Source organism: Aulonocara sp. 'chitande type north' Nkhata Bay, linkage group LG14, assembly GCF_057382095.1.
Source record: "Aulonocara sp. 'chitande type north' Nkhata Bay isolate Kocher_YH1m ecotype deep benthic linkage group LG14, A_spYH_male_GT1.1, whole genome shotgun sequence".
Classification (NCBI taxonomy): Eukaryota; Metazoa; Chordata; class Actinopteri; order Cichliformes; family Cichlidae; genus Aulonocara; species Aulonocara sp. 'chitande type north' Nkhata Bay.
In genome coordinates this window covers 7,575,696-7,600,263 of record NC_141357.1, presented here as the reverse complement: position 1 = coordinate 7,600,263, position 24,568 = coordinate 7,575,696, and the positions used below count along the sequence as shown (strand labels likewise).

Below are 24,568 nucleotides of genomic sequence, written 5' to 3'. Positions count from 1 at the left end.
AATTCGAATTGAATATACAGACTGTAATGATTGCTGTTAATTTCAGTTTTTTTTAGCAAATACCTTTTCAAATAATTATTTTTTCCAAACACCATTGACCCACTTTCATGCAGTTTGCCTTGCACATTGAAATCTGTGGCAATGTTTGAACAATACAAAAAATAAAAAATATATGCATATATATCTTAAAAAGTGTTTTATATATAAAGGTAAAGTTTTTACGCAAATTGGGAAAGGTGAAGCAGGAAGCCTTCTAGAAATTGTCTGACTGGAGATGGGATGACCCTAAGACCTTCATGTCCGCGGTAGTCTCAAACATTTAATAGCCCACATCAAATCGGGGGTTTTGAAGTCTGCGTGTGTTTTTAGTGAAGAAGACACCTACATCGGCTACCTGCCTCTTGCCCATGTACTGGAGCTCAGTGCAGAGCTCGTATGTGTGTCTCATGGCTGTAGGATTGGCTATTCATCGCCTCAGACTCTTGCTGACCAGGTAAAACCTCTCATCTGTATCATCTGAAGTGCATTCTGGTTTTAGGGTTGACTTTCATGTATCTTATATTCAATATATTGTGGTGAAAAAGAAAGTACACCCTTTGTTTGTTCTATGATTTTATATATCAGGACATCTTTACCATGTTCTGAAACTATTTAAACACCACATCAGATGAATAAGAACACACGACATATTACACTGTCTCATTATTCATTCAACAAAAAAAACTAAGCCAACATGTAGAAGCATTGTGTGAAAAACTAAGGATACATCATGATTCAGCAGCTTGTAGAACCTCGTTTAGAAACAGTAACATCCTGTATGACTTTATCAGTCTCTCACATCATTGTGGAGGAATTTCGGCCCACTCTTCTTTACAGTCGTGCTTCAGTTCATTGAGGTTTGTGATACCTTTATGCGCCGGTCTCTTAGCCATAGCATTTCAGTCAGGCTGAGGTCTGGACTTTGACTGGACCAATGCAGCACCTTGATTTCTTTCTCTTTTCAGCCATTTTTTGTAGATTTGCTGCTGAAATTAGGATCATTATCCTTTTGCATGATCCAATTTCAGCCACGCTTTAATTGTAGAACAGATGGCCTCACACAGGGCTGTAGAATACTTTGGTATCCAAGGAGTGCCCAGGTCATGTGGCTTAAAAACAAGCCCAAATCATGAAGCCTTATACAGTTGGTATAAAGTTAATATAAGGTGATTGTGCTGTGTATGGCCAGACATCTCCACTTTGGTCTCATCTGTCCAAAGGACATTGTTGCGGAAGTTTAGTTGCGAGGCTTTCTCCTGACAACCCTTCCAAATAAAAAATACTTCTCTTTCTAATTATACTGACCTGAAGTTTAAGGGTTAAAGGCCTGTAGAGTCTGAGATTTAGCTCTTGGGTTTTTTGCAGTTTCTCTGAGGATTGCTCTGTCTGACCTTGGGGTGAATTTGCTGGGACGTCCACTCCTGGGAAGATGGACAGCTGTCTTGAATGTTTTCCACTTGTGAATAATCTTTCTCGCTGCAGAATGATGGACTTCAAATAGTTTGGAGATGACCTGATAACCCTTCTCAGACTGATGAGCACCAACAATTACTCTTCTAAGATCATTTCTGATGTCTTTCCTCCACTGCATCTGTCAACACTCATGTGGATACTCGAGACCAGCAAACTACCAAAACTTCTGGTTTTATAGAGGTGCTCACACTTGCAGATGATCAGTTCTAAGCATGTGTTTGATTTGCAGGACATGCTTGCTATTTACCCTCTGAATTCCTGTGGAAACAGCAGGGGCATACTTTTTGTTAAATAAATAATGAACCAATATAACATATTCATCTGAGGTTGTATTTAAATAATTTTAGATCCCGCTAAGCATCAGATTATTTTTCTGTTATGTACTGATACAAAAACAACCTTAAAGTGGACAGAGGGGATACTTTTACTTTTTCATGACAGTATATAGCTGGATCTAGTAGATTTTTAGACATCATTTCAGTCCGAATATGTGCAAAACAAACCCCAAAAATGAGGTAACAGCTAATTACAAATGTAATAATTTAAATTATCAATTGATGTTTCTTTCTCCCACCCTAAGTCAACAAAGATCAAGAAAGGAAGCAAAGGAGACACCAGTATGCTCCAGCCCACTCTGATGGCAGCGGTCCCGGTATGGCTTAATGCACTGTCCAGCATAGTGTTAGAGAACCATTACCATTAACAATAACAGTATCACTCACTGACTCACTCGACTTGAGTCTGTATGTCAAACAATGCTGCTGGCTTGCGTTTGAGGCCTGTGCACAAGGTTTACTCATGGAATAGCAGTGATAGAGTCCAGCAGTCTTGGATCTGCTGGATCTTGGTCTGACGTAAATACATCCCACCAATGGTCAATGCTGCATTTAATCACCAGACAATGTTTGATTCCCAGGGGTCTAAGTTGAATATTTGTGGTTACCTAGTGCAGCTTGTCTTTGAAGTAAATTTTACTAATTAATCCATTTCAGCAGTAAGGACTCCGAGATGGGCTTTGCTTAAATTTTTTTTACAGTTTGTTTATTAAAGAACACCCCAAGGTAGTCAGAATATGTCAGAATTTAAGCTGCTCTAATCACGTGGACATTTTTAACATTTTACACAGTTAATGCAAAAAACTTTAATGTGAAATTAGGTCATTTGTAGCTACAAGTTGTTTGTTTCAGTCTTTTCACTTTCCTTTTACAACACTCAACTTTTGGTTTGGTAGAAATGCTGCAGATGGCTGTTTTAAGTGAAAGAGTCCAAAAACCTACCCCCCACCCCCATTTGCTCTAAACCAAAAACCACATTTAGTAGCTACTTGGTAGATGTATGATGTGTATGAAGTGATTATTATTAAAAGGGGGAAAAAATGATAGTATATGATGGACTAAAATTCAGACTGTGGCCTGAAACATGACTTCAAACGAATCCAAGTGTTCACGCTTTTGAAGGTTCTTCTGGTTGTAGTTTTATTGTGCTTTGCTGCAGAGAGATATTCATACAAATACTCAACAAAATTTAGCACTCTGTTCAGTCGTGTTGGAGAAACAGGGTGTCTACAGGTCCAAAAGAAGTCTTAATTATATTATATTTTACTGTTAAAGTGTCTTTTAGTTTGCATTTTCCAGCTTGCAGTATCTTAATTTTCCCCCATTCTACAACCACGTCCTTATTCACAAGTTGTCACAGCGGGTAGCGCCACATGCTTGATTTGGAAGAGTTTTATGCTTGATGCTCATCCTGACACAACTCCAAAAGGATACGTGTCTCTTCCCGGGACATTCTACAAAATTCATATACTGAAATTGTGTTTTGGAGGCTGTAGTATTTTTGGAATACTTTAAAGTCCAATCCATGCTTCAATTCAGAAAGCTATAACAGCTATATCTACAGCCATAGTATGATAAATGTTATTTCTTCAAGTAGTCAATAGAAGTGGACACATACAGTTGTGGTCAGAGGTTTACATCCACTCAACATAGGCATAAAGGTCGTGGTAATTTGGGGGCTTTTAATTATTTCTTCATTGCTCTTTTTCTAGGATGGAAACTTGTACAACATGTTGCCAAATGTCTTCACTCACACATCCAAATCATTGAATTCAGATATTCTAGTCACAGGTAAATAAAATCAAGCACTTCTACATGCAGACTGCTTCTACAAACATTTGTGAAAGAACAGCTCGCTCTCAGGAGCTCAGTCAAGTCCAGCGTGGTACAGTGATAGGATACCACCTGTGTAACAAGTCCAGTTGTGACATTTTCTTGCTACTAAATGTTCGACAGTCAGCTGTAGGTGTTCCCGCTAAACACTGATTGGTGGATGTGTGATCATGTCTATATTGGGTCTGTCGGTCCCAATATAGATAGTATTTTAGTTAATCAACTCATTTGTTTGTAACCAGGTTAAAACTGTCATTTATTGAAATGTGTTGAAATATTAAATATGTTGAAATCTATGTAAAATAGTAATGGTTAGAGTATTTAGAAAATGTTTAAATTCCTTTTGCTCTTAAACTTATGAAACAGTGTGTTTTATAAGTTTAAAAGAGCATTTGCATTAAGTATCAAGTATCCTGTTTCATTGTGAATGCCTGGTGTTACAAAACAGCCCCTTCAGTGGGCCAAAATTGGAGGTCCAAAAATGACTTATAAAAGATGTCACTCCAACATCACTTTGTGCAGTGGGTTAATAACAAAGTGGAAGCAACTGGTATCAAGAATCACTCAGCCATGAAGTGGTAGGCCAAGTAAAATCACAGAGCGATGTTAGCAACAAACCTTCAAACTTCATGTGGTTTCCTAATTACCTCAAGAACGGTGTGTAGAGAGCTTCATGGAATGGGTTTTAATGTCTGAGCTGCTGCCTGCAAGTCTTATATCACCAATTACAATGCAAAGCGTTGGATGCAGTGGTGTAAAGCACGCCACCACTGTTGTCTGGAGTGACGAATTACGCCTCTCGGTCTCTCAATCCAATGAACGAGTCTGGTTTTGGTGGTTGCCAGGAGAACGGTAAAGTGTACAAGTTTGGTGGAAGGGCGATTATGGTGTGGGGTTGTTTTTCAGAAGTTGAGCTTCTCACTGAAAACCCTTTACCCCTCCACATATCTCTTATCATTGTGGCCACATAGCCAAGTCTTTATCTTGTCTCACCATAAAACGTCTCTCCAGAAGGCATCTAATCAGAATCAGAACTTTATTAATCCCAGACGGAAATGCGTGAGTGAAAGAGTGTTGTGAAATAAATTAATTTTATGCTGGCAAAGAGAAACTGCCTGTTACAATCATACATGGACAGCAATCTATGCAATCTTTTGATTCCGTGTAGAGAATTTGAGAAAAACCAAGAGAAATTCAAACTTATGCAGCCAATTCCTTTTTTCTTTTCTTTGCCTCATTAAAGATGTCTGGAAAAAGAACAGAAAAAAAAGAAAGCATTAAAAGCTCCAAATTAATATGACATTCCATAATGAGCAAATCTGTGTACATTGTGGCCTCAAAGTTCTTATCCTTTTTTTAAAAAACTTTACCAGTTTGATGCCCAAGTTCACACTGTATTTACATGTAAATTGTTTTAACTGTATTATTAGGATGAAAAGTTACATTTGCTAACCTACCAGTTGTTCAAAAGTCAACAGACTGCAGACACATTGATAAAGTGATAGTCTCGGTACTTTTCCTCCATTCAGGATTTTGTTTTCCCATATCTTGTTGTTTGACTGTGACCATTGCCAATACTGAAGACGCCTGAAAATGAATGTCATCTAACAAGCCAGTTGTATTCAATACAGGATGCACTCTTCTCTCCCTCTCACTCACATGGAGACACCCCCCCCCCCCCCCCACCCCCATCTCCCAGTGGTCGTAGTGTAAAGGCCAGAGGGCCCCAGTTTCTGGAACCATTCACAGCTGTAAACAGAACGTGAGAAAGCCCCATGTGGTTATCCCCACGACACGCACACACATACAAATTGTTTGCTGTGATATGACAGCAGGCGGCTGCATGGATCCTGTGTCGACTTCCTCTCTCACTGCTTCATGCACACACGTACACACACATGCACAAACCCAACAGGACCAGCTGGTTTTTATTGTTTTTTTGGTGGGAGGGGGGTTTGTTTGTGCCCTTTCCCCATTTCACCATGTCCAGCCTTTTGTCGACACTGATGTAGATGATGAAGTGCTCTTGATCTGTGGGTTTCTGTTCTCTGCACCACAGTCCCTTTGGTAATACAAATTGATACCACTTCCCATGATTGACATTGCTCTTCCTTGTACCGTCATGTTCCTAGTACCACTTCAGCCCATTTTTAGCAAAGAAGATATTTGTTGTGAATGTTGGGCTAAGGCATTTTGGGCATTGGAAAGAAGATAGTTTGAGCTGATATGACTGACAGTGGCTTAGTTACCCAGTATTAACAGAGAAACATGTGCATTCACTAGGACCTCCAAGTTTCTGGCCACCAGGCAGATTGAAATGTGATACTTCCTTTTTTTTAGTCTGTTCTTGGACTCCTGTGGAAAAATATCTGCATCCTCTGCTGCTTAATGTTCACCAGCTCATTTCTAAGTCTGTCTGTTGTTTGGTGCTCAGAAAGTACTTCAGCTGAAACTTAGTGTTAATCAGAATAGAGATGAATACAGATGCTCATTCTGGTGATAATTCTCCTGTAATGTATCAGTGAAAGCTGTTCCAAGGAAGTCCTAAATGTTTTGCTTTGTCGCTTATCTGGCATATTGTTATACTTTAAACAAAGGAGCTCAGAAGGAGCTGCTTTAGCTCACCTGGTTGAGCTGCTGCCACTGCAGGGGCCTGGGTTTGAGTCTGCTCCAATCCTGTGTGTCGTCCCCCTACCTTCCTATCCAACAAAGGCTAAATGTCAAAAAATAAATATAAAAAAAACAATCTAATGTTTAGGGCCACAGTTAGTAGTGGGTTTACCACATGGTTTTGTTTATTCCAAAGAGAGATTCCTTCTTCTGGTTTGCTTTTGTTTTGTTTGTTTTTTTAGTTTTGTAGGTCACATAGAAATTAGAAACACATTAGATATCCATTGGGGAGCCTTATAGTTATGAAACCAGAATTGAAGAGCACACGTGCATGTGTGCTTGTGTTGATCTTTTCTTTTGTTTTATAAAGTTTCTTAAATATGAGATTTGGGGGTTTTGAACACATTAGTGTTTAGTCTTTTTTAAAAACCTCCAAAGCAGGGACCATAATGTCTAAGCCCACCCAACATGAAGGTTAACTCCTATTGTCGTCCTGTGACAGGGATATTGCTATCAGTGTATATGTTGGTTTAGATGTCAAACATTTCTGCACATTGATGCTGAAAAAACATGCTTAGGGTAACATTAGAACCGGTGTCATCGCATAGTCTGTCCAGCAGAGTGTGCTCCAACTTACAATGGCTGGATTCTTTTCCGTGCTTTCAAAAAAACTTTAATAAACTCTCATTGATTTATTTACCAAATGTTTCTAAGAAAAAAAAATATTGGCTTAGATATTTATATTACGATCTTTTTGCACCATATAAACTTGCACTGGTCTCTAAAATCCAGCATTGCTCAAGTTCTGCTTCGTGCCAGAGTTCAGATACATACTACTCTTCATTGCTCTGACTCCAGTATAATCACCTTTAATAATCACCACAGCTGTAAGTTCACTTATAGATTAACTATAAAAATTACATTTCTTAACCATCATTTTAGTCTTTTCTCTGTATCTGTATCAGTCTTAACTGTTGCTCTTATTGTTACCTTTTACATAATAATGCTCTTTTTCTTTTCACCCTGTCCCGCCTCCTGACTTCAGGAGATCATGGACCGTATCTATAAGAACGTGATGACAAAGGTCGAGGAGATGAACTGTGTTCAGCGAACACTCTTCATTCTGGCATACAACTACAAACTGGAGCAGCTCGCCAAAGGATACAGCACACCACTGTGTGACAGGTATGGAGACTTATATCACCAATTACTGTTGCATTTGCAGCTTGGACTCTCAAGGAATATTTAAAAGTCATAATTTCTTCATGTATTTCCTCCTTTGTTCATCCAGACTGGTGTTCAGGAAAGTCCGCTCTCTGCTAGGAGGACGGACACGGGTGTTGCTTTCAGGTGGAGCGCCACTCTCAGCAGCCACGCAGCGTTTCATGAATGTGTGTTTCTGCTGCCCAGTGGGTCAAGGATACGGCCTGACGGAGACCTGTGGAGCTGGAACCATTAGCGAGTGTGAGCATGAATGGAAATCTTACAGTAGGCATGCCTACTGTAAGATTTGTAATGTGTGAAATTATTTTAGTTTGAAATGTGTAAAATTTCAAACCACTCACAAATTAGAAAAACGAAAACATTTTATGTCATTAATTTTTACCCCTCAGCCCTAAAAGGCTGATGATGTATTGTCATCACCCCACCTAGTGAGCGGATGGGATGGACACCCAAGTTGATGAATATGAAAATTGATCAATCGAGAGTGAGCGGATGTAATTTTTCTAGCTTATACCAAAGGTGCATCTGTTAAAAATCTCAGATGAGTTCAAATCTCTGTGACCTCAACCCATGTCAAGGTCAGAGGTCAAGTTTTCTGAAAATAACCAAGGACTTTAATATTCATACCACAGGTGTAGCTACTCAGAGTCTGAGTGTTAGCACTGCCGGTCATCAGTATTTTTAATGTGAGCTGAACACATTCAGTGTAAAATTCCTGTATCCTATTTGGCAACAATCAGTCAGATCACAGTTCCCATCTGTCTTGTGCAAATGAAAAAAATACACTCACTTGTGAGTTTATTAGCTTCAACCAGTTTAACTAATTCAGTCCAGTACAGTCCTGTTTTTTTTAACTGTTTTACACATGCTTTGATTCAGCTGTATGATCACCAAGTGTATTGGTATCATTGTGACACACTCACAGTTGTGCCTATTATTCTGCTGACCCTATTTTTATAAACGAGGCTAGACTAAACAAGGGAAATGCCTCACTACAATGGTAGTAGACTGTAGTAGCTACTGCTAGGTGTACCTAAAAATCTCAGCATAGCTAAAGCTACAGACCTCCTTTAGTGAACATAGAGGGAGAAATAATTTTAAGGTCACATTTTACTATTGTGCTTTATGGATACCGAAATGGGCAGCGCTACTGCAGGTTACCCTGTAAATCTGCAGGGCATTTAATAAAGTCACAGACAGGACCCCCGCTTCATAAACAGCTGGAAGCGACACTCCAAACCACTGTTACGTTATGCTTAGTCTGTGTGCAGTGGAAGACAGACAAACAGAGGGACAGACACTGTTTATGTACAGTATTACACTTTATTGCTGATTTTATCATGATATGTAAGAATAAAAATGGGATATTGCCAATATTTTAGGCATCCTTAGAATTTCACAAATCACATTTTTTCAGGCAAAATTGCTAGCTTGTTGTGTTTATTTGTTTATTTAACAGGGACATTCCATATTACTGGATATCAATGTGAATATATAAGATGTAAACATGCTGGGCTTTAGTAAAGCTGCTAATTTACATCTATAGAGCCCAGGCACGTAACATAAAAATATACTTACTACCAGTTTTTTCTCAATTTTCCCATATTTTTCCAATCAAATCCTGGCACCCTCCTATTTTGTGGTTTTTCCCCATGAAATTCCCGTCAACTTCGACAGCCTGAAAGCAGAGATAAAAACAGGGGGAGAACACAAAGAGGGACAGAGGCCTTATAGCCAGGATGGGAAAATGGATAAGAGGAAAATAATTAGTAGATATACAGTGCGTGGGTTGCAGTAAACAAAAAAAGGGAGTATATTATCTGTTTTCAGCAGAGTGGTGTGGAAAAATCAACATTAGCAATAAGTCACGCTACACTGAGACCCTATCAAGTTTTTAAAAAAAAAAGGAAAGAGAAAAAGAAATGAATATGAAATTTTATGAGTTTTGTAAAAGAAAACAGAAGAAAGAGTGATAGTCTCCATTCCCTCATAAACATGAAGACCAAGAATGTTTCACATAACTACGGTGCCAATGTCTGTCCCAATAATCAGATATGAATTAATCTATCTGTTCCACTGCCAAAGCATTTGCGAAATGTAAGAAACCCTATCAGCCTTTCCCAGGCAGACCAGACCAACAGACCCATCAAATCCACTGTGGTCATCTGAGTCAGGAAAACACTGAGTTGCGAACACTCCTTAGGGATGGGGTTTCCATGGCGAGGGAGCAAGTCAGGTCGTGTTGCTATGGCAATAAATGTTGTGCCTTGATGCTAGTGTGCTCCCTGATATGTGCGTGTGTCTATGTGTGTTGTCTGTTCTAGTGTGGGATTACAGCACTGGGAGAGTGGGAGGACCACTGGTGTGCTGTGAGATCAAGCTTAAAGACTGGGTGGAGGGTGAGTGAGACTGGGAGAGGCACTACGCACATATACACACACATTTTATGATGGTATAAACACAGTCATTTGCATTCATATTCAAAAAAACATCAGTCTGCATGTTTTGTTTCTTTATGGGTCATCTTTTACACACATACGCACTTGATCCAACACTTTCTTTCACATTTCCCTGCCTGGTGGGACTTTGAGCATTGCTCTGTAACCTTGTAAGGACAGCACTGGTCTCTCCACTTTTTACGTAAGGAATCATAACTCACTTTCATTGCACTCTGTTGAAGTTTTGATACTTATCGAGTTGAGTTTATTCCTTGCAGAGTAAAAATAGAATTTTAAGTAAACATACCATCTGATTTTTGGGGGTTTTTTGTTTCTCAGCAGTGTTATGATGTAGCAGATTCAGTCCAATAAATGTTTTTTCATTTCTAATCTGCTGATGCTTTTAGGTGGGTACCGTAGCACTGACAAGCCTTATCCCAGGGGAGAGATTCTCATTGGTGGGCCCAACGTAACGATGGGATACTACAAGAAGGATGCGAAAAACCAAGAGGACTTCTTTGTAGACGAGAACGGCCAGCGTTGGTTCAGTACAGGCGACATTGGAGAGTTTCAGGAAGACGGCTGTCTCAAGATCATTGGTGAGGAGGCATGAGGAGGTGTGTGTGTGGGTGGAGTGTGTAGAACGAGAAGGTCTTATCCTGGTTTTTATCGTCACTAAGTCTGAAGCTCATATTCTCATGCTGTTGCCCATGTTGTGACTCTCATGCTTGGTCTTGTTCCAGACAACCTTTCATCTCCACTTGCCATTTTTTAGTGTGTCAGAAAAGCTTTTAACAAATCACATTTTACTTCGCATCCTAGTATGATTTCACGTTTCTGTTTACTTCAGTGAGCCAGCCCCAGCCCCCTACTTTCCTCTTTTATCAAGATGTTCAGATGCAAGATGTTCATTTTGTTCAGATGCACACAGCTGAGTAGAAAATGCATCCTTCTATCTCACTTCCTCCTTTCTTTTTAAGATATATCCACATATATGCATGGACATACACACTTTTTACAGGCTGCTCCCTTTGCTGTGTTTCCAGATCGTAAGAAAGACTTGGTGAAGCTGCAGGCAGGAGAGTACGTTTCCCTGGGAAAGGTGGAGGCCATGCTGAAGAACTGCCCTCTGATCGATAACATCTGTGCCTATGCCAACAGGTGTGTGAGGAGTGGGGCAGTGAAATATTCATAAGAGTAGTTTACAGATCCACTGAAACCTTTATTATCTCTGTGGATCCTGTTCTTTTAGATCGTCGTATTGGTTTGACTTTTAATTATAATAGACCTCTCGCATTAGCTTCTTTCCATAATCTATAATTGTGAACATACCACGGCAGACCTAATGACATTTTCATGCTTTTCAGCATTAACTTTTTATTAACTCGCACGGTTGCTGTTTACACACTGCTTGGCTGAAGCTTTGCAACTCCCAGCTACACACACTAACAACAACAGCATCTTTTCATTAACTCCAGTTGCTGCTATAAACACCCTCAGTCAGCCGCAGCTTTCCAGCTCACAGCCCGACTCACATCATCAAGAACAACCACTCTCAGGACCCTCTGGCACAGATACAGATGAGGACAGAATTATTAGTTCCTCTATGAAAGTTTCTTTTTTTAAAAGAGTATTTCCCAAGTTCCAGTTAGAAGAACAAGGAATTTCTTACGCAGCCTTTCCAAACATCCTGGTTTTATTTTGTGTGCTTACAAGCAAAATTATTTTACAAAAACTACCAAGGTCAAAATTATTGATGCTAATAGTTAATTATGTGTTCTTTATGCTATATAATAGCCTGCAGTCTTTTGTTGTAGTTTTCAGTAAGTCAAACTTGTGTCCTGAACAATCCCAGCCCATTCTTCTTTGGAGAATCTCTCAAGCCCCTCCAGATTCGTACGCCTCTCCCTTCTTTCTCTAAATATAAGCAGCATCTCTGTGGCCAAAGAGCTTTACTTTCACTTCATCTGACCAAAGGACGTGCTTCTAGTATGCAGGTTTCCTTAGCATATTTCAGTCTGTCTTTCTGCAGAAGTTTTTTCTTTTAGCATTAAAAGTTTAAGCACATCATTGCACAGCACTAGTTTGTTCTGTGGTTCAAAAAAGGGTTCAGGGCACTAATAATAATAATAATAACAACTTTATTGATACTAATTTAATAATAATTGGTCATTTTTGTTTTTTCTTAAATGAGTCTGTTATTGTGTGCAAACAGAAATAATTGACATGTTATAAAGAAAACTGGTATGCTAAGAAATGTTACATTAAAAATGTTTTGCTCTGTTTAAAAAACAACAACAACACTAAATTCTGACAAAAACTTTAAATTTAATTGGTGGGTAATAATTGTGTCCTCATCTGTATGAATGTTACTTTGACATATCGACCCACCTTAACAAACTGAGGCTGTCAAAGCAAACCCTTCATGCCAAAGGCACTCCCCAATGACAGCAGTCCCACCCAGCAGGATGCAATTTGCTCAGGAATGGCTTGAGGGAACACAAAAAATAGCCAAAGTTGTTACCATGTCTCAGTCTTATTCATTAACAGCAGATGTACCAAAAAAAAAATCCATTCTGCTGAAGCTGCAGTCCACAGGACACCCACAGGCCCACATCTGTGGCCTAAAGGCTCTAAATTGGTTGTAAGGTATAAGGGTGAGCATGAATATCTGTGTTAGCTATGTGATGGACGAATAACTAGCAAATGACAAGCAGAAGAAGATGAATGGACCATTTATTAAAGTTTTGGTTGTCTGGTGATCTGCGGTGCAATATTTTTCTGATTAAGCTCCATGTATCTGCCCTGCACGAGATAACAAACAGGCAGAGTGAATTAAGCTCAGATAACAACAAATCTGTTTTTCATTATTCGGTAGGAATAAAAACCTTCATTTTGTACCCTAAAAGTGGCAGGCCCTCCTGCTCTGTGTGTTTCCACAGATTCACGAAAACATTTTGTTTTTCTGATTCAGAACCTGGATCTGTTTCTGCAGCCTGAAATATTTATTCAGTTCTGGGTCACAGTGCAGCTGTTTGTCAAGCGATTTGAAGCATGCAATCTGTTCACACTCTCTCAAGCATGTAGTTTTTCCATCTCCTTACAAGGCTAAATATGCCACTCACTGACGAAAAGATTGCAAAGATTGCTCACTCTGGTGCTCCATTACCTTATTCGGCCCAGCGTCCACATCCTGAAGACCAGTTTAAGCTAATAATTGTTCTGTTTTTCTTTCTCTTTGACTCGTCTTCCTGCTCTGCAGTGACGAGACGTACGTGATTGGCTTTGTGGTGCCCAATCAGAAGCACCTGTTGGCTCTGGTTGACCAGTACGGTATCCGAGGGTCATGGGAGGAGCTGTGCAACAGCAAAGCCGTGGAGGAGCTCGTCCTCAGGGTCATTACTGAGGCCGCACTGGCAGGTGAGAAAGTCAGAGAAGGGGTTAAGCTTCATCTCAGAGCTGCAGACACAAGCTAGGTTTTACCAAGTTCATGTTTCTTCTTCCTTTGTAGCCCAGCTAGAACGCTTTGAGATCCCCCGCAAGATCCGGCTGAGCCCAGAACCGTGGACACCTGAGACAGGATTAGTGACTGATGCGTTCAAGCTCAAACGCAAGGAGCTGAAAACACATTACCAGGATGACATAGAGAGAATGTACGGTGGAAAATGACAGCCAGGACCAGCACAGACCTGAGACCAGAACAATACTTAACTCTGAAACACTCCCACACCCCCAACTCCCATCCTTTAGTCTGCAGTGAAAGAGCCACAGCAACATAAATCTGTGCTAAATCTTGTGGTTTCAAGGACCTCACAGAAACACAGATAAACCAGTTTTACAGAGGAAGCAGATTTTACTTGAATTTGTTGCAAAAGATGGGCTGAGAAGGTCTTTGTAAGAAAACATCCCTTGTGCCCTTTTTTTCCATCCAGGTGTGTGACCCTATTCCAGAGGACTTTATTGTTCCAGATGTGAGTTATGAAACAGAGCATGCGTAAGCTGGTGTTGTCTGTTGAACTCTTGTCTGAGTTGCCACAGCAGAAGCTCAGGTCGCTTGTAGCCTCGGTGCCTTTTACTCACCTGTCTCGAATTATGTGTCAAAATCAGTTCATTTTGATCTTCTTCTAAAACTTTAACTTCAAATTTCTAATTTCCTGCAGGTCAGGAGATGGTTAATTTTCTTTTCTTGTCTTTAACTTGTTTAGTGTTCTGTCAGTGGTTTATTTTGCCTCCCTCCCACAGTCAGACTGTGACTCCCACGCTCGTGGGGCGTCTCTCCCATCAGCACACTATGAAACTAAAAGCACAAAGTCATTTGAGTGCAATGAAACAGGTTGGTAATCAAAGATAAATCCTGTTATGTGATCTGATGATTTTTATGTTTCGACAATGATTTTAGTTTCAGAAAATTACCAAATTGTGACTAATAGGTCTTTTAAAACACTGAAGAAAAAGAAACAAAAGTGCATGTTTAGACATTCACTACAGTGATACAGTACACTTTTCAGTGGGTACTCCTTGTATTACAGATGAAATGACTGTGTAATCATTGTAGTATTGATAAATCATAATGCAATATGAAAATAGATTGCATCTGCTCCAGTAAGGCAGTTGATTACAGAGAGGATCTAAATAAAACTTTATCAGTGTGTGTGTGTGTGTGTGTGTGTGGGCTGGAGAACAAGCACATTTATGGAAGTCTGACTTTGTCTACCTTGCAGTCATTCTCTTTAAAGTTGTGTCATACGTGTTGTCTTTTGAATGGCCAAGTGTGTAGCTTCACGTACACAACCCTCACAGCCTTTTGCCTTTTTTGTCAATCTTGGCTGATCGGATGTTCCTCCTTATTCACACATTTCCATCACTGAAGCAAATGTGTCGGCTGTGTTTAAACTGAAGTTATATGATCAAAAACCAGGTTTGTAACTCGCTGCACTCCTTTGCTGCAGTGAGAACCTGCCTTGGTGAATGACACAACTGGATGAATGCGCCAGATACACGTGAGCTAATCTGATGATGCGATGGCTCTGTTGTGCAAACACAATATTTCCCTTTATGGAAACAGAAGTGATAGTGTAGGGCTGTTTTAGGTTATTTTCTATTCTACTCTTAGAATAGTTGCCTTGTATAATTTTGGGCAACACCTCTACATGTTTTAATTCACATGTTTTCTGTCCCATTGGCACAGTTGGATAAAATCAAGCACCTAGCCACGCAGTCTGCTTTTACAAGCATCTGTGGGAAAATGGGCCATTCTGAAGAGTTCAGCCGAGATATTCCAGAATCAGCTGTAAGTGGTATTACTACAGAGTGGAAGCACTTAGGCAGGACAGGAACCTAAGCCTTCTGTGGCATTAACATCAGAACAAAAACTGTGAGCTTCATGGTGTGTATGTGGTCCTCTACTTTGCCTATATCGTGTACATCATTTGAATATCTTTGTTAAAGTATTCCCTTAGGCTCCTCAGGGCTCCTCTTTCATTCCCTCAGTTTATATTTTACACAAGAACAGTACCAACATTTAGCGAGAGACTTTGGACCCAGCATTCAAAATCTTAAAAGACTGTGCCTACCTTTTCCCTAAAGTGAAGTGTTTGTTTTTGTGTGTATTTTGCAGCTCAGGGCCACTGGACCTTGAGTAGCCTGCCAAATAATCAACCTGTCAGGTGCAATTTAAAGTGTGTGCTAGAACGGGAACTAGTTGAGGCATCATGTGTCTTCCCACCTTTATTCCAAAATCACGTTAGAGAACTAGACCAAACCTTTTATGTAGGGCTTTGTTGTCTGTTGTTGTCTTTCTATACCGAGGTTGCAAGTGTAAGAATATGTCATTTTTATTATTCCTTCTTTTATTATTATATAACAAAGTCTTCCATGATTGCATTTGGTGAAAAGGGCACATGTGCTGTACGCCCACCTACATGAATATTTGTGATTCACTGGCTTGCCTGTTTGAACACTGTAACACATCGCCCAGCCTAGTGATGAAAATTATTTATTCATAATTTGCCTTCTCCAATGAAGTAAATAAAGATTTATTTTGGTCTCCTTGTAAGTGCGTTTTATTTCCGCTATGGTCACCAAGTCTGACTAATTAAATTGAAAGTATTAAGCACTATCATTCTTTTGTAATGAGCACATTAGCCTTACTGGGTGTGGGGGTGATGCCTGTGTCACCAGACAACAGAGAAATGATGACATTTATTTTTGCCTGAACGTCAGCTACAGAGTGAAATCAGCCTCCACTGATTCAATAATGCTAATGGTTAATTGGAACTAAATTCAATTCAACCATTAATGCTCAGCAGTCATTGGATTTTTGAGGAGTCACTTTGGAGTGTTTGCAAACTGATCCTTGGCTGTGTCTGGTGAAATCTCCTTTGGATGCCACGTTTTTAAAACAAATGAAGGCGCCCTTGAAATTAAATGACACAAACAGTCAGCAGGTCAGTCACATCACATGGAAGATAAAACTGCAAGGGGACCTTCATGATCTTTAACATCTATGTTAGCTTTGCTTTCTGGAGGGTCAGGCCTTTTATCTGAGCCCTATTTATTTTTGTTACTTTGAACATAGTAATTTTAATAGAATTTTACAGAAAGGGAGTTAAGCAGAATGAACTCTACTGTGCGAAAGAGTCTCCCTCCATTTCTTCATGTTTTGCCAGATGTGCTTAGAATTTATTAAAAAAAAAAAAAAGGTCTTGAGCAAAAGTTCTCCAGCTTTCTGAGGGCCTTTCAACTTTTTTCGTTGGACATTGGCTGCTTTTCAATCATTTTCAGTTCAGTCCTTGTACCTTGCACCAATAAGGTAATTTCCAGAGCTGTTAGCTAAAAAAAAATCTGACACATTGCTACATGGTGTGCAGTGTGTCCTGAAAAAGTTTGAGAAAACCGTTAAAGTGAGGACAAATGAAGTGACAGGTCTAAAAAAAGATGTTAAAAGTATCTGAAAGTTATGTTATCAATAGAAAAAATCCATCAAGTATCTGACAATGGGCCTGAGAGCACCTGCCTCTTTAGTGTGATAAATCTGCGCTGAAATCTTTTTAGAAATGATGTCAGTGGAAGAGTGACTCAGTGACTGGCAACGGCTTCAGCATGGGAATGATCCCAAACTGCCAATGCAATAAAAGCATACCAAAGCCCAGAGTGGAACACTATCAGCCGGTACAGCCCTCCTCAGAGCCCGGACCTCAGCATCACTGAACCAGTGTGGGATCCTCTTGGGATCAAGATGTCTGTCAAGAAGCCTTGACACTATTCCTGCTGATTACTCAAATAAATTACAGAAAGCTGAAGTTAGTTCAGGCTGTGTTGAAGAACTAAGGTGTTTTTCAACTGTACCATTGTTCTGTGTTTTACCAGCAGTTGTTATGAAATGGCTAAAATATCTGTAGAACTCAAAACTAGTCTTTGCTCCATGCCATAATCATGGTTATTTCTCGTATAAAGTTGCCCATTTGAACATCACGTTCTGTGCAGATTAACGTGCTTTTAGAGCTGGCCTCAAGTGACCACTTGAAAAACTGCAATTTTTGGCATTTTATCAAAACCTTTAATTTTCAACCCCAGCTTTTAAATATCTTGGGAATCTCACATGAATCTGCAGCGCTTCTCTGCCTTATAACAACTCATAATAACCTAATGCTCTTGGCTCTCTTTCATACATGATACATAAAGTAGAGCTATTTCCTTTAAGTGGCTGGTGGAGACCAAAGAAGAGACCAAAGAGCCAGTCAGTATTAGAGTTACACTATCAAAATGATCAGATACAAAACTCCAAACTAACAGTTCTATTGCTGCATACTGCAATAACTGCTGAAGGTGTAAAAATAGTGCTTTGCTAATACACTGATATTTTATACTTAGTCTTCTTCTGCTACATAAAAACTGTTACTGCACTTGAGTATTAACTTTTTATTTATTTACATATATGTTTAAGGTTACTCCTGGATTTTGAAGAGAACATTTGATATCTAAAACAACAGACAGAAAATGTGTTGGTCTTCTGAAGTGCATTTACATTTCAACCCTCTATCATCGGCTAAAATGGTTTTCCTTCTCAGCCTCTCTGATTATCTCATTTTAAACCAGGTCCAACAGGTGGAAATTATGCTAGAACAACAACAGAAGAACAGAACAAAGTCTGCAGCAGAACTTCCATGAGTTCCATGAGGTGAACCACTAGATTGAAATCAGTTAGTGGCTCCTTTAACAGCTAGGACACTAAAATACTTCTGATTGTAAGACTGTCATGCTAACAGCACTGATAAACTTTTATTTGGGATGGATTTTTTGATTATTTTATTGTTACACTGATACTTCTGCTGGAGATTCAAAAGACCACCGTCAGACTAGAGTTCTCAGAATATTTGTCAGCACAGATGTGTTGGAAATGAAGTCCCTACATTATTCAAACACATCTTTAAAATTTTATCCATAGACCTCAGGCTCATTTGCAAGGAAATGGAAAACATTTTTTGCCTCGGAATGGTCCAGAAGATTGATGGAAAAATAGAGTGGTCCGATAAGATATAGACTCTAATAGACTTTGACAGCAGAGAGTGTGAGCAGTGACTCCAGGATTAATTCACTTTTCATCAGCTGCTTCTAAACAGTTGCAGTCTATAAGTATTTTTCCATTACGCCCTCCCAGGGGCCACTTTCTCCTGGACTCTGGAGATGTGATGTAATTCTTCATAAGATCTAAAGTACTCATGAGCATGTGGTAGTTTCATAAGAATCCTCCAGAGGTGTGAAGAATATTCAGAGATGTACTTTACTTCATTTTTTTTAAACACAAGATTCTCCCTCAAGGGTTCCATATACAGAGGGCTCATCTTACAATCAGTCCCCGTCATGTGACTCACGATGACGCTCCAGGGAAAGGGTATAAATAACTTCTAACTTTTAGTAGTTCTGCCAAACTCCAGAAGAGCTGCAAGAAGACACAAGTGGTAAAAAGGTCCACATGAGACACCGCTCTTCAGTTTGGTGAGTTTACAAATCCTGACACTTTTCTTAATGTTTAGTTTGAGACTAAATCTGTTTTTGACTGCTGGTAACTTTTGCTCAACTTTAGGGAAATGCACAAAAACCTTAATTAAAATATAGTAAATGAGCAAAATGTTGAAAGCAAACAAACAAAAAACCCTTAAAACTATATTTTTAAGCAATCAGTGCATGAATAGAAGAGGGTAGCAATTAGCGTTTTCTAAATCGCCTATAGCTGTGATTGATTATCAGTCTCTCAGTGTTGGCCCCGGTTCAGACTGGCGACCTGTATCGGTACCTCGCCTCTTGCCCCAGGACACTGGAGTTAAAAAAAATAAAAGAGAGAAAAGGATAGAATTTTTTTAACAGTTACATATGTTAAAGATGGAGATAAACTCGTGAAAGATATTTTAATTGTAAAATTTTAAAAAACTATTTATGGGGGGGGCACTCTTTAGAAACTTTGTCTTGTGCGTAAAACACGCGCGTATGGCGTGCGTCAAGTGTACAGAAAGTCTTATATTTATGGATGGAAATCTTTTTTTTTTTAGGTCCCCTATACAAAAGTTGCACTTAAAAATGGAGCACTCGGAAAACTCCACAGCTTCACCAAAACGCCTCGTCCTGCACGCGCAGAGCACCGGAGAAGACAAAAGCGACGGGAACGCGTACCTCTACATACTGATAGTCATGTCTTTCTACGGAGTCTTCCTCTGTGCTATAATGCTAGGCTACTTCCGCTCCAAGAGGAGGGAGAAAAGAAGGGTGAACATATTCACGCGCCTGGTGCACGAGGAGGAACAGCGGGAGTGGGGTGCACTGCCAAAGAAGCACAGCCTGAGCTGCCCCGCTGCGGCCTCGGGACTGCGCTCGATGCAGGTGTCCCTGCCTTTCTACAACAACCACGGCGGCCACTTTGGGAATCTTCATTATGAAAGCGCGCTGGCGTGCGTGCTGTGCACGGAGCAGAGCAGCATCAGTTCCCTGTGCTCCTCCGCGGACACGCGCCTCACCATAGAAGAGGAGTCCGACAGCGGCACGGCGGAGGGACCGGCGGAGGGACCGGAGGAGAGCGCGAAGCCAGGAACCGAGAACAGCGGGGATGATTCAGGCTGAACCTCCCCCATTCCAAAAGAGAAGAAACATCACCATGAGAGAAGATCAGGATGTCCTCTGACGTCTTACTATCAGAGGAGCCTTAAACAGCCCAACATCAACTACCCAAGCCACCATTATTCATGATATGAGTAAGGGACTGGGAACTGTCAAAGAAGTCTGAGTGTGAAATGTTTTAGATTTTGCTCTCAGACCACTTAGAGGGTGTCACGGCTATGAGTGAGTGCCCAGCGGCAGCATGAACCCACACACAGACACCACATTAGGCCACATATTTAAATGTATATCTGCTTTTATTTAAAACTACAAGCTGAGATTCAGATGTCATTTTACATGTTATATGTTGGAAGAACTTCCAAGTGGTGAATTCTGTTCATGTCAAACTCAGATATCCTCAATACAAGTAAATCAGAGTATTTGCTCATATATTCTATGATTTTACTGTATATTCATGATTTTTTTTTCTTCACTTTGTGGTGACGCCTCCCTGCTGGAGCTCCCCACCCTCTCTTCTGACGCCACACTGAGCTCCACTGCACTGGTTTGGGCTGATGACTCACCCTGCTGCAGGGGGATGAGTGGAAGACAGATGACTTTTCTTGTGGGGAAAATATTTTGTCTGAAACTGAACCTGGCTTCTTTCTGGCCCACCCAACCCTAAGTTTGGGGGGGGGGTTGTTTTGTTTTTTAAGTATACCTGGAACCCACTTGAAAAATAGTGAAAGCTCTGATGTAATTGTAGCTTTGTACACAATCTTTGAGTTAGGTTTACTTGATGACACCACTGCACTGTACATATGGTTTGCATTTGTCACACTGTAAGGCTTAATTTAAAATTGAATCTTTGTAGTGGTACAGAAAGAATAAATGCTTTTGAACCCAACACAAGCTTCAGGTCTTTTTTTCTTGCACTGTAATGATTCACCAATGGAGGGCAGTGTTGTAGTTGTTGCTCCTAACAAATAAGGATGATGGAGATGAAATGAGGAGAAATACTCACTATTTTTAGAAAGCCTTGATTAATATTAGAATAATGCAAAATAGGGCTGATAATAAGTGTATTGTTGCCTCTGAAGCTCATCTCCTTTGCACATATCCTTAGTTAAACCTCCACAGTTCTGAAAAAAACACAGCAGGGGTTATCACAGTAAACACAATTCTGCTTCTTAGTTTAAACACAGACCATGCCCAAACCTTTACCGTCAGCTAACTAACAAGCCTTAATCCATTTGTTTCCTTATTTATTGTTAATATTTTTTTTATTGTTGTGGGGGTTTAAGGTCATAGCAGACCACCTGAGGGATCGCAGACAGCATCTGTAGACCCATCAGCCTCCATTATCGTGTGGTGATTTGACACGGAGCACTAGCAGACAGCAGCAATGATTCACCAAGGTTTTCCTCTGAAGGGGAAAAGATGTCAAGTTTTTAGTTTGCTCTTATGTGAGTGTGTGTGTGTCTTTTTTTCCTCCACCGCATCATCAACCCTGTCCACCAGCATAACACACGCACACAAACATGGGCTATCAGCAGCGCTGCAGGCTCACAGCTGCAATGACAACTCATCACACCAACATTAGCACCAACAAAGGCCACGGGGAATACAAGTAAAGACTTTATGACGTATATGTATTGACACTGTATCAGCCCTGATAGGCCCACAAGGTGTCTGGCAAGGGTCTGGGTTTGTCTTCTTTGTTTATCTGGCATGCTCAATTTAACACCATTGTAAATACATTTCAGTGAACTGAAAGGCAGGAAGTCAGCTACACTAAATATTTGGTTTTATGGATTTATGAGTTTTTATGGTCTTCAGCCTCATCCCGGGAGATTAGACATTTAGTTCTTATCAAGAGAAGTACCCACTCCCCTGAAAGTTCTCATGTGAATCAAAGCAGACCCAATGCAAATGTCAGTGTGATCCAAGTTTATTACCAACATAAAAACTGAAACACTTGACTTCATAAGTATTCAGCACCACCAACACTGTTTAGTGAATGCTTATGCTTGGGACCTAAACATGATATTTAGACTACTGGCACAGAGCCTTGAGCTTTTGCTTTGACCTTCTTTTATAAAATCCCAACCAGTGAAGCACTCACAGAGTATCCAGTCTCAGCCTCAGAGGTCAGGAATTGTTTCAGATTTATGCTTTGGTAGTGTGGCTTTCTTTTGTTTTCTTTGTTTTAAATTATTTTTGTCTAGCACAGTAATTGGTATTTAGCCATAGCATCAGCACAAATAAAGCCCATATGGATGATTAACATTTTCAATGTCTCCTCAACATTGAACAGCTTGATTCTCATGAGAAATTTATGCTTGCTTGAGGATGTAGATATGCTTATAGCTACCTGTATTATTTACTTTATGCTAAACATACAATAACAAACATCAGGGTTTTTTTGTTTTTGGGGTTTTTTAGTTTTTTTGCATTTTCACTATGTCCAAGTTAGCATGCTGACTTAGCTCAGTATGCTAACTTGGCTCAGCTCAGTTGTTAGTCTCATATTAGCATGATATTTTAGCATTTATCTCAAAGCACCACTGTGGCTTACCTCAGCAGCTAGCTTGGCTGTGTACAGTGTACTCTTTCTATCTTTTATTCACAATTTAACTGTACTTAAAGTAAGACTCTGACCCATAGCACACCTAAATTCACTTGTGCTGTCATATGGCTTCAAAAGTCTAGGCAGGCTTATTATTTAAATGACTTGACTTTAGGGTAACTCACCTGGAAAGTGGAACCTTTGGTGCATTGGAATGGTGACATGAAGACATAGGTATGGGAAAGTCTGGTGTCGGGGGTAATTAGCACAGAACATTGAGGTTTTGCAGACGTGACATGTGACCACTAAACAGTTGACATTAAGTTGTCCACTATTTTGAAGTGACAATCATAATAATGATGTAATTTCAAGGGAATAAAGCCTCAGTGACACGGACCTAGTTACTCTCTGAATCATACTGAAACTAAAAAGTGCCACACAGAATTGAAATGGAAGAGTGGCCTTGGGAGCCCAAATGCATTGCAACTTAAGAAAACACCAGCAAATAGAAAAACACTACAAAAGCACACAAAACACAGCAGAAGTAGAAAAAGCACCATGAAAGCTAACAAAATACAAAGGAAGTGATTGAGAGCTGCAGTAAACGACTAACAGCAAACGTATCTACAGTATTATATGAATAATGTGAATACAGCACACATTACCTTCCATCTTTTTTTCCCCTCACAACACTGACTAATCCTCCTCTGTAAAAGTGTGGCTCAATCCTTTGCATGTTTTGTTTTCTGCCACTTCCACAGCTGTTCCATCATGTTATTGTCTCACTTCTTCCATTTTTGTGTGTATTTGTGCAGCATTTGCTGGTGTTTTGTTAAGTTGCGTTTGGTCTCTCAGGGCCACCATAAAATTGAGGCATGTAGCCTACCTTCAACCTTTGAATTAGCAGCCAAGAATTCTCCATTTCCAGTCTGCATCATACTTTCTTAAATTGTGCTACCTCTGAGCTTGTAGTTATAGCAAGGGCTTGCAGACAACTATGAAAAAAAGAATTCTATTAAAAACTACCAACACCAACAGGTCCAGTTTGGGTTAGTCCAATTTGCGCCATTGAGGCCTGGCAGTAAACAAATGGTTACAGCTGTGTCCACACACTGTAAAATCTAAATTTAAGCCTTCTCATTATCCAAATGAAGCCATCCAGGTCAAATAGTGGATGGCTCAGATCCTCAGAGTCATATCTCAGAGTCTCTGAGATATGATTCTTTAGGCTGTTGTAGTCAGGCCCCAGTGCCCATTCCATGCATTAACATTAAAGGGCTCTTTTCTGGTGATCAATTACCAAAAAAAAGAAAAGAAACTGTATTATTATATTACTATAGACATTCCTAGTGGAGGAGTTGCTAATACGCGTTACTATCATTGTAAGCGTACGAAGGTCATCTTTTCAGAACGCAACACATTTAAATAATGCTATGAGAAGAAGAGCAAAAGTGTGATTGAGGAACATCTCTGTTTCTGTGTGTCTTCCTTACCTCCAGACACTCTGACACGGATGCAGACTTGTTGAAGCGTTCAAAATCGCATTTCCGACATAAACACCCACATGAATTATTGATGTACAGCCAACCCACAGCCACACATTCGACCGTTCATTTATTATCAACCAGGAAGTCAAAGAGGGTGCACTGCTGTGTCTCTGGGAAAAATATCTGCAAATTGCCTTTGTCCTATTTCACAATCTAAGACCGTCTGTGTGAGTGTGTGAGAGACATAGTGGGGCAGGAAAGCAAGAGAACAAGGGAGTGTAACAAGGGCAAGAATAAGAAGCAGATGTGATGCATGGAGCTTCTCCTGCACTGTGAAGCAGGATGTGTGTCATTAGTGTCCCCCTGTGGGAGTCGATGGTGAAGCTTGCGTCCTGCCTTAGGCCTCTTTTACACACACACATATACACATACAAACAGACACACACAAACGCACACCACCATCACTACCAA

At 40.1% G+C, this 24,568-nt stretch overlaps 2 protein-coding genes across 2 annotated transcripts in view; both read left to right on the top strand.

Moving 5' to 3' along the window:
- acsl3a (acyl-CoA synthetase long chain family member 3a) overlaps positions 1-15,996 on the top strand; it is a 41,963-nt gene extending 25,967 nt beyond the window's left edge. Inside the window, exons 7-15 of the mRNA XM_086260783.1 lie at positions 370-493; positions 2,093-2,164; positions 7,336-7,475; positions 7,582-7,754; positions 9,839-9,913; positions 10,360-10,551; positions 10,999-11,113; positions 13,215-13,372; positions 13,464-15,996. Coding sequence (XP_086116909.1) covers positions 370-493; positions 2,093-2,164; positions 7,336-7,475; positions 7,582-7,754; positions 9,839-9,913; positions 10,360-10,551; positions 10,999-11,113; positions 13,215-13,372; positions 13,464-13,621 — 1,207 coding nt within the window. The 3' untranslated portion in view covers positions 13,622-15,996. The remainder of the gene's footprint in view (positions 1-369; positions 494-2,092; positions 2,165-7,335; positions 7,476-7,581; positions 7,755-9,838; positions 9,914-10,359; positions 10,552-10,998; positions 11,114-13,214; positions 13,373-13,463) is intronic.
- A 2,807-nt stretch (positions 15,997-18,803) lies between these two features.
- kcne4 (potassium voltage-gated channel, Isk-related family, member 4) lies at positions 18,804-20,953 on the top strand. The gene is made up of 2 exons (XM_086262750.1): positions 18,804-18,949; positions 19,501-20,953. Exons 1-2 carry the CDS (start codon positions 18,927-18,929, stop codon positions 20,063-20,065), a joined length of 588 nt encoding a protein of 195 aa, XP_086118876.1. The 5' UTR covers positions 18,804-18,926; the 3' UTR covers positions 20,066-20,953.
- Positions 20,954-24,568: the final 3,615 nt, after the last annotated feature.